Source organism: Ictalurus furcatus, chromosome 8 (assembly GCF_023375685.1).
Source record: "Ictalurus furcatus strain D&B chromosome 8, Billie_1.0, whole genome shotgun sequence".
NCBI lineage: Eukaryota > Metazoa > Chordata > Actinopteri > Siluriformes > Ictaluridae > Ictalurus > Ictalurus furcatus.
Window position 1 is genome coordinate 18,240,049 of NC_071262.1, and position 17,469 is coordinate 18,257,517.

At 37.4% G+C, this 17,469-nt stretch overlaps 1 protein-coding gene across 1 annotated transcript in view; it reads right to left on the reverse strand.

Annotated features, from left to right (window-relative positions):
* Positions 1 to 17,469, reverse strand: part of dock4 (dedicator of cytokinesis 4) — an 88,363-nt gene that overhangs the window by 16,899 nt on the left and 53,995 nt on the right. The window contains exons 21-36 of the mRNA XM_053631224.1: positions 15,055 to 15,136; positions 13,351 to 13,521; positions 10,252 to 10,444; positions 9,987 to 10,117; positions 9,276 to 9,410; positions 8,555 to 8,653; positions 8,219 to 8,313; positions 6,057 to 6,132; positions 5,708 to 5,808; positions 5,520 to 5,578; positions 3,393 to 3,541; positions 1,496 to 1,581; positions 1,380 to 1,406; positions 1,124 to 1,219; positions 884 to 944; positions 396 to 489 (exon numbers count right to left, since the gene is read on the reverse strand). Coding sequence (XP_053487199.1) covers positions 396 to 489; positions 884 to 944; positions 1,124 to 1,219; positions 1,380 to 1,406; positions 1,496 to 1,581; positions 3,393 to 3,541; positions 5,520 to 5,578; positions 5,708 to 5,808; positions 6,057 to 6,132; positions 8,219 to 8,313; positions 8,555 to 8,653; positions 9,276 to 9,410; positions 9,987 to 10,117; positions 10,252 to 10,444; positions 13,351 to 13,521; positions 15,055 to 15,136 — 1,655 coding nt within the window. The remainder of the gene's footprint in view (positions 1 to 395; positions 490 to 883; positions 945 to 1,123; positions 1,220 to 1,379; positions 1,407 to 1,495; positions 1,582 to 3,392; positions 3,542 to 5,519; positions 5,579 to 5,707; positions 5,809 to 6,056; positions 6,133 to 8,218; positions 8,314 to 8,554; positions 8,654 to 9,275; positions 9,411 to 9,986; positions 10,118 to 10,251; positions 10,445 to 13,350; positions 13,522 to 15,054; positions 15,137 to 17,469) is intronic.

Sequence of the window (17,469 nt, forward strand, 5' to 3'; positions counted from 1 at the left end):
TTGTATAAGTATAATACATGAGTTTTCATAGTGAGGGTTTGCTCCCACCTGTTTTCATGTGAAATTAAAATAAAAAAAAATTAAACTAACATTAATGACTTAATCACTAGAAATTAAGAACCCAACCCCACAAACGTCACACAGATCTGTGTGCTTACTTTACCCATCATTTAAATATTTTTTGACATTTGCCCTATCAATACAAAAATAATAAAAGGTTTATTAAAACTGTTTACAAACAGCAACAGCAACAGTATCACAGAGAGCATGTGATCCAGTTCCCAAATAATGTTCAATGATCACTATTTTGTTTTAAGATGCTAGGAGTACAGTAATAATGGTTGTGTGGTTATTTTTTCTGAGGTATTACTCAGGCAGTGACTTTAGTGAGGTACCTGTGTAGTTCTGGACTTTAAGGTGGAGCTCATAGAGCTTGTGGATGTAGCGGATGTACATCTCCTCTTTATTCAGCTCTGTCTTGTAGAAGTTCTAATAGAGCAGAAGAAACCAGTGCTTAATAAATGATGAAATAATATTAATCAAAACATAGCATTCAATCATTACATAGCATTTTGGGTAGCATCACCAGAATATATAAATAAATAAATGAATAATAACAAATAAATTAATTATATATATTATATATATATTAGGAGAAAAATAGTTTCAGCATTTAAGTTGGTGTGTTGATAAAAATGTGATAGGCATAATGCATAATCACTTTTTAAAAATAAATAGTAACATAGTGTGTTTGTATGTGTGTGTTTAAGTCTCTCCATGAGTGTGTTATGAAACTGAATCAACCAAAAAAGTGTCAATCAGGTCACTGAGGCAGACAGAGCAGACAGACTAATAAGCAGGAAAGCAGGAAAGTCTAATTTACCAGCAGGTTGACTGTACAGCCGATCTTTTTCCCATCAACCTCTCCGATCTTCATACAGTCCCTGAAACACACAGAGGGAAAAACAGCTCCATAAACCTAGTTTTCTGACAGTCTGTGACAAATTAGACTCTTACAGAACATTTTTTAGGTTTATGAGCATGTGTGTGATAAAATGTGCGTTGTGTGTGTGTACGTGTGTGTGTGTGTGTGTGTGTGTGTAAGTGAGCAATGTGTTATTGCCTGTAATCGAGTAATCTCTCCATAAGCCGTGTAACCGTGGCTATATGAGACACACCACTCTCTCTCCATGTTTCTCTCTCGATCTTTTTCAGCAGGCTACGCCACAAAACACAAAACAAGGCAGCGTGACACGATTTAAAGCATCTCGCAGTAACAGGTTATGCTTTACATTCTATGCTAATATATTATTATTTATTTAAGTAAGTTCTATTTAAAACGTTATACGGCAGTACGTACAGTATGTTGAGTATCTTACCTCGGATACGGACCAAACAGCGGGATTCTGCTCCAGAAAGCGTGAACAGGAAAAGGATTTTAGTGCATTGATTTTCACGAGTGTATGTGAGGACACTGCAGTAATCAGATTCTTACATGTTGTTAAAGAGCTCCTTGTAGGTCTCATCTCCTTTACCCTCTGACATCAGACTTTCCAGCTTGTCTATCAGCTTCGCCTCCACCTGATTGCATGAGGGAAAAAACAAAAAGAAAAACGTGTTTTTATATAAATTCTTAATACATGATATGAATATATTGCACTCAGTTCAGGTTACTCTTCTATATTTGGATGGCTGGGATGGGATTCAAACATTTTTACACAACAAATCTCTCACACATGAATAAATTATTGCAAGAAGAGCAACTTGCATTACACATGGTCATATGTTGTTTTTATATGCATTCATGCTTTAAAAATAAAAATGACTGGCTCATTTGTGATTATATTAATTTATTTGGCACCATCTGATGTTAGAATTTCAGGAGTTGAAAGCAATACAAACCTCTCATTCATTTATGTCTAACTAATTAAACTAAAATTTATGATATTGTAGAACGTGTGTGAACACGTATAAAAGTGTCTTTATACGCGCACTTATCGTTATTATAGCCCTCAATTCGGGGGCACAGTGGCTTAGTGGTTAGCACTTTTGCCTCACACCTCCAGGGTTGGGGGTTCAATTCCTGACTCTGCCTTGTGTGCACGGAATTGGTGAGCATCTCCCAGTGTTTCGGGGGTTTCCTGGGTACTACAGTTTCCTCCCCTGTTGTAGGCTGATTGGAATTTCTAAATTGTCTATAGTGTGTGAGTGTGTGTGTGATTGTGCCAGTCAAGGGTGTCCCCTGCCTTGAGCCCTGAATTCCCTGGAATAGACTCCAGGCTCATCATAACCGTGTGTAGGATAAGCGGTACGGAAATGGATGGATGGATTTCTCAATACGGGAAGTGTTTTTGAGAATAGTTTTTGAACATTTTCCCATTTCAAGAGGCAGCATCTCCTTGCCCAGGTGTCAACTGGACAGGACTACAGTGAAGAGACCACCGCAGAGTTCGCAGAGGTGTTTAATTTTCTCAAGGAAGAAAAACGCTAACATGGCCAATCCAGATGTAAATAAAATCCCAGTGGAGCACCTGCAAATGGTGAAATGACACTCCATGCATGCAAGTATGAAATGTGCTACACAACTGAATCTGCCTTGTGGTTTTGTGCCAAATAGAACTAAACCTTCCATGCTAATACAAGTCAAATATTACGAGTCAATAATAAGCATTAGTAATTCAATAAATAAAATAAATAGCATTTACTGCACTGATTTATTACTTGTTTTAAATTTTATAACCAAATTTGATCTATACCAATCCCAAAAGGAAAACATCTGCTTTCCCAGTTGTGTGTAAATCCACTGCATGTTTTCATGCATGCTGCTCATGCAAGATTGCTTGGAGGACACAAAGTGCTCAATTATAGATGAGCTATTAATTATTGATATCTGTAATCAGCTAGCACTGCTTTGATTGACAGGTCAGAGAGGAACTGGATAATCCTACTGTATTGGAGCATTGCAGTACTCAACTCAACAGGACAAATGTTTAGACTGTGGTTATTAGGAAATAATTTTTGCTTAAATATATGTTAGCATATAAAAGAAATATGTGACTGTAAAACAACTACAAATGAAAAACTGAAGCAAATGGTGTGCAAACAGAAAAGTCATATTCTAATTACAATTTCAGACAAGCTTTCAGAAGCACAATTTGGGTCAGTTTTAAATAACAGATCCTTAAATAATAACCATAAACTGAGCAAATGTTTGCATTCATTTTTGATACACAGTCAGCACTGTTGGAATTTTGATTAGTCTGAAGTGATATCTGGGTGAACTGTTCTCATATAATGATTTATTTGACTTTGTAAGATGATTTCTTCATCGTCAAGGTTGTTATATGAGTCGATCAGTGAGATCATGAGCAAGGTCACAGTGAGGTCATCACCTGTTTGAAGTTGCCACTGCGGCGTTCCTCGCTGTCCATCATGTCATGGAAGACAGGGATGAGGACGTTTCTCAGGTCAGGCTGTGGTACCAGGGTCACCTCCAGGAATGGACCAATCAGAGAAGGGATCAGATTCACTTTATAGTCTCCTAGAGAGCCAACAGGGAACAAAGCCTTGGTTTTATTCTGTGTGTACTGAAGAGATGAGGAAGTTTCAGCATACAGGATACACACAGAGACAATTTTACAGGTGTAACTCTATTGGACAAAGATAGGCCATGTGGAATTACTAGCGCCAACTGATGCCAACTAAAATCACCTTCCCCCATTGGCCTTTCTCTATCATGGCCCCCTAATAATCCCCATCCCTGATTTGGCTACATCAATCTCTCCTCTTCACTAATAGCTGGTGTGTGGTTGGTGTTCTGGTGCACTATGGCTGCTGTCGCATCATCCAGGTGGATGCAACACACTAGTGGTGGTTGGGTAGATCCCCCCCATATTATGTGAAGCACTTTGAGTTTCTAGAATGGCGCTATATACATGTAACTATAACTAACTAACTAACCTTCCTGTTGCCTTGTGTCTTCTGTGTATGCTCTATAGTAAATACAACATAATTGTATATTCTGCAGACTGCATTTAGGAAAATACCTTGCAATATCATAAGGTAGCAGTAGTCCATATTTGTAATGATAAAACATGGAAAAACTAGTAGAATACCCAAAATGACAGGAAAAGTCTACCAAATCATATATTACTACAATAGATAGTACAGCACAATAGTACACCATGATAGATACTGGTAAATGGTGTACAATTTTGAACTCCTAGCTCTTTGGTGTATTCGAGTTTTTAGACATGGCATGGCAAATTGAGGCAAAAGCATGCTAACTGATGGCACCACCTATTTACGTATAGTATGGTTGCATTTGGGGGTTTCTCTGTGTAAGGCATGGTAAGTAGTAAAATCAAGCAAACACCGCAATATTCGAACGAGCTTGCAATTTTTCAAAAGCATCACTGAGAAAGAGAATTGCATTTTGCTTTTAAAAAAAACTCTTGCATCGCAAATTTTGAAAAGATCCACAGCAAAATCAATTTTTTGGCCGCAACAATCACAAAAATGTCTGTACGGTCTGAATAAAATCTCTTACATTGTCAGTATTTATCAGGTTGTTGCTATACGCTGATAGACAGTGTGTCTAAAAGGAAAGCCTAAATTAGACAATTGTTTAGTTTAGTTGTGGTCAGCAATGCCATTCTTCTGTGCATTTGATAGCTGCTGTCTATGATAAAGTTACACACATGTTAGGAGTGACTACAGCAGTAATGCTGTAACCTGCAGTGCAGTGGAGAAAGGGAGGTTGCCTAGTGTCGTGTGATTTAAGGTGAGGTCAGAGTGTGTGTGTGTGTGTAGGGGGGGGGGGGGGTTGCTACATTTTTGGGGAGTCACGACCAAACACAAAAGGGATGAGAACTACTGGAGTAAGGAACGTTATCAGGTAAAAAAATAAAAACAGGTTGATGTTTGTAAATGGAAATGCATTTTAATCAGCATTTTATAAAAGTGGTATAACAGTCCAATCATACACCCATGACTAACCATGACTCTGTGACACAGTAACAACCCTAGTGGCAAGCTTTATTTCAACAGTGGCAGATGTGGTCACACCCCTGAACTAGCCTAGATGCAAGTTTCATAGCACTGCAGATCTTTTTAAATGCTCTACTCAGCCATTTCCTTGCAGAAATATAAATAGTTATAGTAAATGTGTAGAAGTTAGTACGAAAATTCTGATACGGCATATGTGTACCCTCAAGTGTTCATTCATTTCATCTGTTTCTCTTCAGCTATACTGTACTGATTCGCTCAGCTGATCAGCAAATCAGAGAGCTCTCTCAGGGCAGTGGATGCTGACAGGGACCATTAACTAATTAACTAACTAGGGACCATTTGGCACTGAAAGTATGGGACACGCCACAAAAACTACAGCCGACAGCTGGCTTAGTGTGTCATTGACTCGGCGTGTCATTGACTCGGCGTCAGCTGATTTGTTAAGGGCTCTTGATCTATCTTTCTTTTTCTGTCAGTGGGTAATTTGGCTTTTTTTCTTTTTTCCTCACCCAGATTCTGCCACATGCTGAAGATCTCACATCCGATCATCACTCGCATGTCTCCGTACCTTTAAAACAACGAGAACTGTTAGGATCTGTTAGGATCTGCTGTTCCTGTTTGGAAATGATTACAGTATTGAATGTAAATGTTTCATGTGCTTTATTTCTGATGAAGTGTCAAAAAGCAAACTGCTCACTTTTCCAGAACTTTCTTCCTCTTGGACGGAGGGAACGTCTCGAGCTGGAGACACGGCTGGATGACGAATATTATAGAGAGGTAAAAATAGGACTCCCATACCTGACGGAAAAAGGACAGGCTTATTTACAAAGCTGCCGATCACTGACTACACTGCAGACAGACAAGCTCCGAGTGTAACTGATGGTCATGTGACCTCTCTTCATCTGAATGAAAGGAGGGATTCAGATGCCATTGGAAATAGAAGGAAGAAAAAAAGGAAGAAACGTGACAGATGCGCAAGACCTGCAAATCAACTGCAAAGGCACACAAGCACAGATGCACCATACACAAATGCACTTATCCCATACCTTGAAGTCAAATTTCTCATTAAGGAAGTTGCTTCTGAGAGTGTCGGAAAGATACAGGACCGAGGTGATGATCACACTGGAAAGCAAATTGAAAAACGAAAACAGAAAACAAGTGTGTAAGGTTCTGTGGTCTGCAAACGGACAAACTGCTCTGAAATTTGATTATAGCTGGACGCTCTACATAATCATTTAAAAATATGATGTTATATAACACAGAAAATCAAATACTTGTTGATATGGTGAGGTCTTCTGTCAGGAGATGTTTAGTTAGCATGTATGGAAGGTAAAACTGTAGCTTCAAGTTTTTCAACACAGGAAAGTCTTCCAGACAGATGGCTTTGTGTTTTCTCAGGAAAAAGCTGCCTCTTTTTCTGTATTATTAACTATTATTAACTTAACGTATTATATGTAAGGGATAATCCAAGGCCAGTTGTGCATTGCATGATTTTAATGCACGACGTGGAGGGAAAGAAACACACGACATTAAAATCACGTAATGCACACCTAGCAGTGGATTATCCCGCTTATACCATGGCCAATTGCCAGCACTGAAGTTAAAGCTGTCATTGATTTGACTGAAAGGATAAAAATAGCAGTTAATTTTCGTTAGTTATTTCATATACCTAGAATAGACCTAGTTAGACCTAGAATTCTGCCCGCTCTAAATCATACAGAGAGATGTGATAAGTGATACATGTGATAATGTGATACACAGGAGTGTGATAAGATTACATTTACTTGAATGAATTGTAATAAATAGTTAAGAGAGAGAGAGAGAGAGAGAGAGAGAGAGAGAGAGAGAGATTGTGCATGTGTGAATTACCTGCGTCTGTGCCGCATCTCTACTAATAATGAACTGTAACTGTATGTTTCTATGGTTACAACTGTTAATAGGCAGCGCATTAATTTAGAACAGTGATTAAACTTACTGGAAATATCTGTGTGTTCAACGGTTTAAACACACACCTTCCAGCCAATCAGAATCGAGTATTCAGACAGACCATGTTATACATGTATTTATGCATATATAATATAATGGATTTTCCACTAAATTAAATGTAACTATTAACGGATAAAAAGTATGACGTGAATTTAATGAATAAAAATGTAACAGTTGGCAAATTGTTTTGTTATAAAAGGAATAAAACACTTTGGAACATGCTGCTATTGGAAAATAAACAACTTTAGGGTGGTAACAGCCTATAATTGATTATTTTCCTATAACAGCACACCCCCAAGCTTTTTATTCCTTAATTATCACTTTAACCACTGACTGTCTGGGGTGTTTTTTTGATTACAGACAAAAACCCGTAACATTTGCTTTGGCCTCCGTGATCAGTGAAATGGGGGACATTGCTTTGTTTGTGTGGGATGTGATATTTGCCTATGATTTTTCAGGACTGTAGTTGTATTAGTGCAGAATTTAGTATTTGCATGGTCCATCTAAAGTGCATAATGATGTACATGTATTTTTAACCAGTAAAAATAATTTATGTTGAATCATAAATTGTTTAAGATAATCATTTTAATTGCTAGGAAACCCCTAAAACTGCCTTTATAACAAATGCAATATATATCATTCTATAAATATGCAATTTGGAACACACCCTCATCTAAAATCCCATCTATTGCCCCAATACCCTGATTACTCTATGGAGTATTAACCTGTTTGAAATAGACAAGGAAATACATTGATGAAATCTGAGTCTGTATGTGTGACTGATCCGTTCGCCAACATCAGGGAATTAAAATAGTATTAACGTGGAGTATTGAAATTCCATGTCCAGATGTTTGGGTAGCTCACATTTGGTCACAGGTAGATTTCAGTACTGGAGTGCTGAATTGCATCATCATAATCTGGGCAATTTATTTATTAGTAACTAAACCTGTCAAAATACACCATAACAACCATGATGTGTTTATAGCGTTGCCTAACATTAACAGAATTAGTACTTTCTTAGAGGTTCTGTGCCTGATATATTCCATGCTGTCATCACATCATTTGGATATCTGACAAGTTTTATCACTACTGACAGTAGTGATCAAAAAACTATGTTTTAAACAAAACAAAACTCATATTCACCCAAGATATTTAGTATTATCTACTGCATATAATCTATATAATCAGAATCAGCTATCCAAGACAAGTTTCATGAGCTTACTTGTTGGTGACCAATCTCATGACTGTCCAGTCTTTAGGAAACATGTCTGGCCTAATCAATATTCTAAAGACAGTGAACAGCTGCAGAAGAAAATTCTGGGAAAAAAAGAAAGAAAAGATTTAGTTTTCCATAAGAGTGATATATGACAAAAGACAAATAAGACTCTGTCCTGAGAGTACTGTGTGTAAAGTTTACTCCAGGTGACAAGAAACTGATTGGACATTAAAGTTTCCCTTACTGATCATTTTTAAGCAGCTCACTGCTGCAATCATCAAATTAAAAAAATGATTTGATATATTATTGTTTATAATCATTTCATTGATTCGGTCGACTCACCGCCAGCTCGTCTTTTGTAGGGAAACGGCTCAGGAGCTTCTGGTAGTCCTTATCACTTAACTGCCTGAGGAGAGTCAGCAAACAGGCCACAAACTCACCCTACACACACACACACACACACACACACACACACACGGACTCTAAATATACTGTAAAATTACTGACAGTTTCTTATTAATCTAGATATAAAACATGCATTTAGTAAGAAACAGGAACAGTGAGTTACTGAAAATATTTTCCACACTGCATTATTAGGGAAGACAATTTAATCCGCTCATAGTATGACAATCTACGTATCACACATCCAGACACAGCGGAAGCCTAATTGAGACGATGCTTAACTTCAGATTATACAACCAATAATCCGTCATGTCTTGATATGTCTTTAAACTGAACCATGTGTTTCAGTGACTCCTTGGAGTGCCTTTGTGATCAAAAGTCCTTGCATGGATAGAAATATCTGACAGTACTGACCTTTTGGCTGGTTCTCATGAGTAAAACTGCTTTTTTCATTTCTTTCTTTCTTTATATATATATATATATATTTTTTTTTTTTTACAAAAAATGCAAGAACTGAATGGTTTCCTTTTGGTTACTGAGGCTAGGCTGAGGCTAGAATCAGTTAGCTACATTCATAATTATATCAATGGAAGGTCCTCACAACGATAGCAAGACACTACTATGTTGTGTGTGTGTGTGTGTGTGTATGTGTGAGACTCACGGTCACATCTTGATACTGCAGACGCATCGAGGTGGCGGCTGGCTGGGGACGGTTAGTTACCTCCAGTATCGTCTTCAATAACACTCCAGACAGACTGTCCATTATTACATTCACCTCTTCAGGTGCCACACACTCCTACACTCAGACACACACACACACACACACACACACACACACACACATACATAAGATCATGTATATGCATGTGTATGTATGCAATTCACACTTTGAAGTAAGTGTTAATTCTAAGTAAGCTTAATAAAAATATGAGTGAATGAATCACAAACATGAAATAATATAACTTTATAAAATAATAATAATTGCACAACATTAATAATAAAAGTTAAATATAATGTATTAATCAATAATATCATTAATTTAAACAACATTCTTACTATTGTTACTCTTGTTTAAGATATTGTTATTTATTTTCATATTAACAGAATACCTTTATGAATAATGATTATCATTTCTATCATAATAAATATTATACATATTTATAATTGCAATATTTACTATACTGTATTATTATTATTATTACAGTAAGACAGGTGTTTAGTGATATTCAACATCGATTGATTTTGGTGTTTGCCCTTTTTGCTATGACGTTCATGGGTGAAGCTCAGTGCCTACCCTCCTAACACAGGTGGTGAGAACACCTAAAGCATTCTGGGTAGGAGGACATGTGGTGTGTGAAGCTGGAGTACGTACTGTGTTTGGGTCTCTGTGGACAAGAGACAGCATGCTGGTGAGGATGTTCGCACATAGAACCAACTCCTTCTGCTCCTTCAGGTAAGTGAGGAGGAGATGGAGGACCACAGGTAGGAGCACACAACGTGACTCTGCAAAGACACACACACACACACACACACTATTTAAACACAGCTGCTGAACAGAACATTAAATATGCATAATTTCAAGAACATCAGGAACAAGAGCCCAAGCACTTTGTCAGTGTGTGTGTCTGTGTGTGTACCTGGGTTGGTGTAAAGCGGGCTCTCCACAGTCTTGGCCATGCACTGCAGCTTGACGGCCTGCAGGGGGCAGTCTGTGTGTGTTAGAGTGGGCAGACTGCTCAGTGTGTCGCGTGCTAGATTCGCCACCTCACGGACACCAAACACCTTCAGCAGCTCACAGCACACGGTGGGAAACGACCTCAGGAACACAGCCTACACAATTACACACACATAAAGGTCATGTCCATAGGTCAAGTGCACTGTTTATCAGACACCAATAATATGTGTTACTATGGCAATACCTCTCACAGTATGAGAGTGTATATTCGGCATCTAGATGTAATAAAGCACTCAATAAAGGTCATAATAATTACACACAAAACAGAGCTTCTTTGCTCTTCCAAAACCCAGCATGTTTATTATTTTCAATTTATTTAAAAAAAAAAAAAAAAAAGATATTTCACTATATCTGAAATTAGAATAATTACTGAGCATTTAACATTCTGGCACTGACATCCTCTCATTTTTATTTGATAAGCCTGTACTGTACTTACTATATATAGGTAATTACAGGCGTATATATACATAGTAATAGCTATATTAATTATAAAATATAGAATTATAATAGAACTTTTAAATAAGAACAATTATAGGAAGAATAATAAAGTAGGAGAATAAAGGAGAGTTTAAAATCAGATGTGGATAAGCAGTCTCTGACACTAAATGACCTGTGTACTATAGTGGACTAATTAAACTTGTAGATGGAATAAGATCAGTGATTACAGTAACTGTTCTTAGCAGGTACAAGTCTAAAGACTGTAAGTATAAAGACTGTCCTGTGTGCATCCCAGGACTCTTAATCACAATCTGCTGAAGAGATTGTATTGGATGTGGATTGAAACTGGCAGCGTGTCTAGATGACACTATAATATGTGAGGACTAATACGAAATACTAAATTATTTATACGAAAAGAAATACGGATTTATACTAGAATAATACATGGCGTATTGTATACAAGTGGATTATTTTCCTATAGCTCTACGGTCTGGAGTGTGTTATTCTACTTATACCACAGCAATCTGCTAGTGATTACAAGATTTCATTTATTAATGAATGACATGTTCCTGTTCTCACTTATGTTATAAATTCTCTCTCTCATACAGACACACACACACACACACACAAAAAACACAGCCTTTTCCTTTCACAGAGAAACTGGAGAAAGTGTAACTCTTCTCTCCTGAAAAGGTTCAAACTGCAGACACTTCTGTAAATGTTAAATAACAAAAAACTTCCCCAGATCAACCATTTTTTAAACTAGTTGATTAGATTATGTGGAGCGTCTGCTTTACTAGTATCTGTGAACGAGCTGCTACTATAGAAACAATAGCATATTAGAACTAACGCATTAATATAAACCTATCATTTAGATTATTGCTGGAACTACCGTCTGAGCTGTGCTGTTACACAAAAATAACGCACATCTTCAGACCAATCAGATTGGAGCATTCACCCGCACAGTGGTATTGTACAATAGACAACACTACTGTCATACAGGGAAGAAGTCCTGTGGATGGGGTTTGTATATATTGTACTGAAGCTGCTGTACGGTTTTGAAATGCCAATCGATGCCATTGATGCCACTGATCAGAATGTCAGGGTTCATGGCAATGGCTGGAAATCTAGCAAATAAGGGGATCCACTCGTTCTGAGACATGTCCATGTTTGGTCTGAAAGCGTTTCTGTTAATCAGCCACAGACAATTAATCATCTAAGCAAAAGTATGTTTTTACACCATCACTGTAACCAAGGCATACATTTCCATGTTGATTTGTCCTAACAGGCACTGATATGAGACATTAATGACAAAAGAATACATTAAAACATTCCTATTTTTGGCACATTCCTGTACATATGCCTTACACACTGTTTAGTTTTAGCCTCAGTTCTACTGTACACGTTCCTTCTGTTTTGCATTATCCTTAGTCTTCTTTTTTACCCTTTTCTTATTCATTTCTATTTTTAATGCACAGTCTAAAGAGGAGTAGGCCAGCTTTTCATTTCACTGCAAGTATACATACTGACAAATAAAAATCTGAATAAGAACCCTGAATAAAATGCAAAATATGTATAAAAAAATGGTCTAGGGTACAGAGAAGGGTTGATGTGGTGTCAGTATGGATCTAAAGTAAAAATAAATAAATAAATAATAATAATAATAAAATAATAATAATAATAATAAATGGCCCCTCAACTTGGAATTTCTACTTGGGATGTTCTCTTCAACCCCGAGTTCAGTAAGTGACCTCAAATAAGCATGGCTGCTCACAGCATGAACAGTAAACAAACTAGCACTTTTTACCATTAAATGAGCTATACTATGTATACAAGCATTTGCTTCCGATCAATCAACATATTTGTTCGTTAAATCTATAAAACTGACTATACAGAGTCATTTCTTCACACAGGTAAAGAGTGCGACACACAAAGGAAGCATGCTGAACCGGACAACAGCCCACATTGCCCAGCAGGGAACTTCAAACAACAGATGTAAACACATGCATGCTTTCTCATACACACACACACACACACATGCATATACCGCCTAAAGCCTATGTGTAAACACAGTGTGTGAGGTGACAGGGTTGGCACTGATCCCGTGGTCTCCATGTGCTGCTGAGCCGTTCAGCGTTCCCAATGATGCTTCACTCATTCAAGCGTGTTAATGGAAATCTGCTCTCCTGCTGCGCTGCTACAACAGCCACGAACGTGTGTGTGTGTTTCTGTATGATGATATGGCCACATTCTGCTGTTATTAACATACACAGCCTGTGTGAAATGAATTGTTTTCTATGGCACGCAGAGCTGCCATACATAAACAACACACACACACAAAATTATACTGATATCCACAGTGATGGTACACAGTTTAGGATCTGTGAGTGTAAAACTTTAAACAAGCCTTTTGTATACAAAGCATATGTGCATGTACTGCATTATAGCTCACATGAATGTGTGTGTGTGTGTGTGTGTGTGTGTGTGTGTGTGTGTGTGTATGTGTGTGAGTGGCCTGATGCCCCTGTTCTCTGCGTCCATGTAGTGTGTGCGTGTGTGTTACCTGTGTGTGTGTGACGGGGCTGATTCCTTTACTCTCATGAGAAAGGAACAGATGGATGGATTTGAAGAGTTCATGGATGGAGCAGCGGAACTCGTCCTCACCCTGTGCCACAGTCGCTGCCGCATAGAGCCTGCGAGACTGCACGATGTATTTAAACAGGTACTCTGCAGCCTACACACACACACACACACACACACAAGTTAGTATCTGACATTAAACATGTCTTGGTTGGTTGACTATACTTTTTAGATGGTGAATTTTTGTCATTTGGCCAATAAATAAGACTCGCTGTAAGTGGTGGCTCAGTGCTTAACGCATTACTGATTAGAAGGCTGTTAGTTCAAATCCTAGCACTGCCAAGTTGTCACTATTTGGTCCTTGAGCAAGATCCAAAACCCACGAGTGCATTTCAATTGTAAATCGCTGTAGATTAAATGTCAAATGTTAATACAAATGTTTCACTGAATCACAAAAGTGCAACCTGGAGCTTTTGTTTTTAAAATATCTGAACTAATGTAGAAAGGAACAGGTACAGGGTACAGCAAAAGCAGTTTTACTGAACCGCACACATTCACGGGGGCTAGTCAAAGTGGCCAGGAGCCGGATGAAACAGGACACACACCCAGCAGAAGGCAAGCACTGACTACATGTGTGTGTATACATGTGAAAAGTATATGATGTGTGTGGGTATGAACGTAACTGTGTGAAACGGAGACAGAGCATGAAAGAATATTATATTAATTAATAAGGCAAGTGAGTGGGCGGAGTTTACACTGAATGCTGTCAAAATGAAGATTCATGTCTTAAGTTTCTTCATCTCAAAACTTTTCAATGGTGAACTCATTTCATATGACTGATTCTGATTATACAGTCAAAATCTTTTAAATACATATTTTTATGTTGTGCTACAGATTCCTCACTACTGACAATTAAATAAGGAATGACAAAATGAAACACACATAAAAGGTCATGAACATTTCTCAGAACATATTTCTTTCTTAGATTCTCTAATTCTAGAATATTCTTAAATGCAATATATTTCTTGAAATTTAACCAAAACATGTGAATACAGAGGGTTTGAACACTTTTGACTGGCAGTGTAGATTAGATTTTGGAGAAAAAATCTGGGAGTAATAGTTTGTGATCTTTCACTGAACGATCACATCTAAACCTGAAAGATTTCAGCTACATAACATGTGATGAACAAAATCATGATTGTGAGCAGTGTTATTGAGTTCAGTTTGTAATCGTTGACTGAAGGATGACGTAGAAACCTGAAACTTTTATTCACAGAACCTGAAAGCATAAAATAGCTAGTAAATCTGATCATGTTAATGATGAACAAAATTGTGGCTTTTGTGGTAACTTATTATACTGTGTCGAGAATCACTGGGACTACCATAATGTTGCAAATTGAGACACTGAAATCCCACTGTGATAGTGTAGCAGTTGACTAGCCATCTAGCTGTTTGAAACAGCAGGATAACATGGGGGTTTTTACAAAATTGCTTATTCCAAGATCCTGGCTTTTTTTTTATTTTTATTTTTTTAATGAAATTCATAGCCCACTAGTAGTCATTTCACAGGCATGAATGAAATGAAATAAATGGTTATTATACATAGATTATTTTACATTTTTTAAATGACACGTACAGAAGGACAGGATACACATATCTGAGAAGCTGTAATATGTTTTACTTTTACCTTCAGGACCTGCTGTATCTGCTCGTGGTGCTCAGCATCGATGATCCGGTCCACATGCCACTTCAAAACTCGGATCAGGTCTCTACAACAATAACGACATGATACGAACATTGGAAAATGACAAGTAGCACAGCACATATAACACACAATGTATTTCTAAACATAATTTTATTTTAAAACGTATACAATTTTGAACCCATTTACATTTGGCCCTGTTTTTTCAGGTGTCTTGTATCTGCATTGTATCCTGACAAGATAATAACCACATGCATTTAAACTAATACTTAAACATGTTTCTGGTTGGACAGATAGGAATCTGATTGAAATCTGAAATGCTGTATTAAGCATAATATGCAATAAGATAATGACATTGATAACCAACTTGTCCTATGTGAAATATGGCTGCTGCATCAAAAATGGAAATTTTGCATTTGCATTTCATTCCCATAAAATCAGAGAAAGGCGCCAACTTCCACAACATTGACTTCCATCTTTAAAAGAAGACACTACTTAGATCCATGGTTCTCAAAGTGGGGTCCAGGGAGCCTCTATGGGTCTACAAAGCAATCTTCATAATTTGTTACACTAGTCGAAAACCATTATTAAAATGATTATGCCTATAAAAGTGTCATCTAGAATCTAATAAAAAATGTATAGAGAATTTAGAAGAGAGAAATCCAGAAATTTGGGGAAATAAACCTTTTTTGTCCTGAAGGGAATTCTCTTATATCATGTACTCTCTTATATTATGAACTGCTATTAAGACACCTTGGATACGGGGAATACTGGGTTATAGATTCTGTTTGTGTGTCTCTGTGCTGTCAAATACCTATGATGAATGTATTGACTTTATTACCTCTTCTGTTAAGCTGATCAACTGCCATCCTTTATTATAGCTGACACATGTATTTTCTATACCTTGAAAAGACTTATTTTTTGTAGTATGACTGTGTGTGCTGTGTGCTTTGTCTGAATCTGTCTAGCACTTGCACAAGTAGAAACCCGCCCACGCACTTGCTTATCTATGTGTATAAATACTCCTGTTCTACATGAATTAACTGGACGTCTCTGTGAACAGCATGTGTGTCAGTATGTGTTCATTTAGACTCTCCAGGCCTGAAACGCTCTGCGGGCAACCACACATAGCACAGAACTAAGAGTTAAGAGAAATAAAAAGGCTGTAAGGCTGACGGAGGACTGAAGGACATAATCTGAGATTCCTTATCTCTAACATTGTCCCATTTCATTATAGATATTTAATGAATGCCTAATTTGTAATAGTTTGACTGTTAAATTAATTTGTAGTGAGTGTTTGAGAACACCTGATTTAGCCTGTTTACTATAGCAGTGACTCAGATTTGAAAGTGAAGAGAAAGCTAGCATTGTTCAATTTCTTAGGAAAAAGAGCAAAAGTCTGCTCGAGAAAATGGCAAGTGCTTTAAAAGTTCTTAAGATAGTTACAGTGTTTTATAAATACCAAAATGTCTTTGCTAAGGTGTTGTTGGCAGTGCCTGACTCCCTCTAGTCTCCAAAACAAATCCGACATAACAGCAGTCAACATGCCACAGAGAACACGGTGACATTTCAGTTGAAGCTAGTATACAAACAGTTTTTGAACATTGAAGTCTGTTGCACAATAATATGATTACTATTAGTGCCACAGACAAAACAAAAAGGGACTAAAGAGCAACACCACACATGCAAAAATATTAACAAATTGTTCAAAGACCATCAAAGTGTTGCATTACATATATTTGACCCCTTTCCACTTTTATCCTAAGGAGATGTTTATCCTAATGTCTTTTTAAATGCTAGTAATCTTGGAAGATAAAGCCGTTTATACAACCCCAATTCCAGAAATGTTGGTGTAAAATGTAAATAAAAACACAACGCAATGATTTGCAAATCTCATAAACCCATTTGTTATTCACAATAAAACATAGAAAACACATCAAATGTTTAAACTGAGGAAATGTACCATTTTAAGGAAAAAATATGGTAATTTTAAATTGACCAAAAGGATGGAAAAGTAAGTATGGAAAAAAAGTGTTGTGATTCCATAATTTTTGCCAGGGGTTGTAAGAGGTCCAAACCTGTTCCAGCATGACAATGTTCCTGTGCACAAAGTGAGCTCCATGTAGACAAGCTTTGCCAAGTTTGGATTGGAAGAACTTGAGTGGCCTGCACAGATAACTGACCTCAACCACATTGAACACCTTTGGGATGAACTGTAATGCAGACTGCACCCCAACATCACTGCCTGACCTCACTAATCATCTTGTAGCTGAATGAGCAAATGCCCACAGCCATGCTCCAAAATCGAGTAGAAAGCGTTCCTAGAAGATTGGAGGTTATTATAACAGCAAAGGGGGACTACATCTGTTATAGGATGATTCGTCAGGTGTCCACATACTT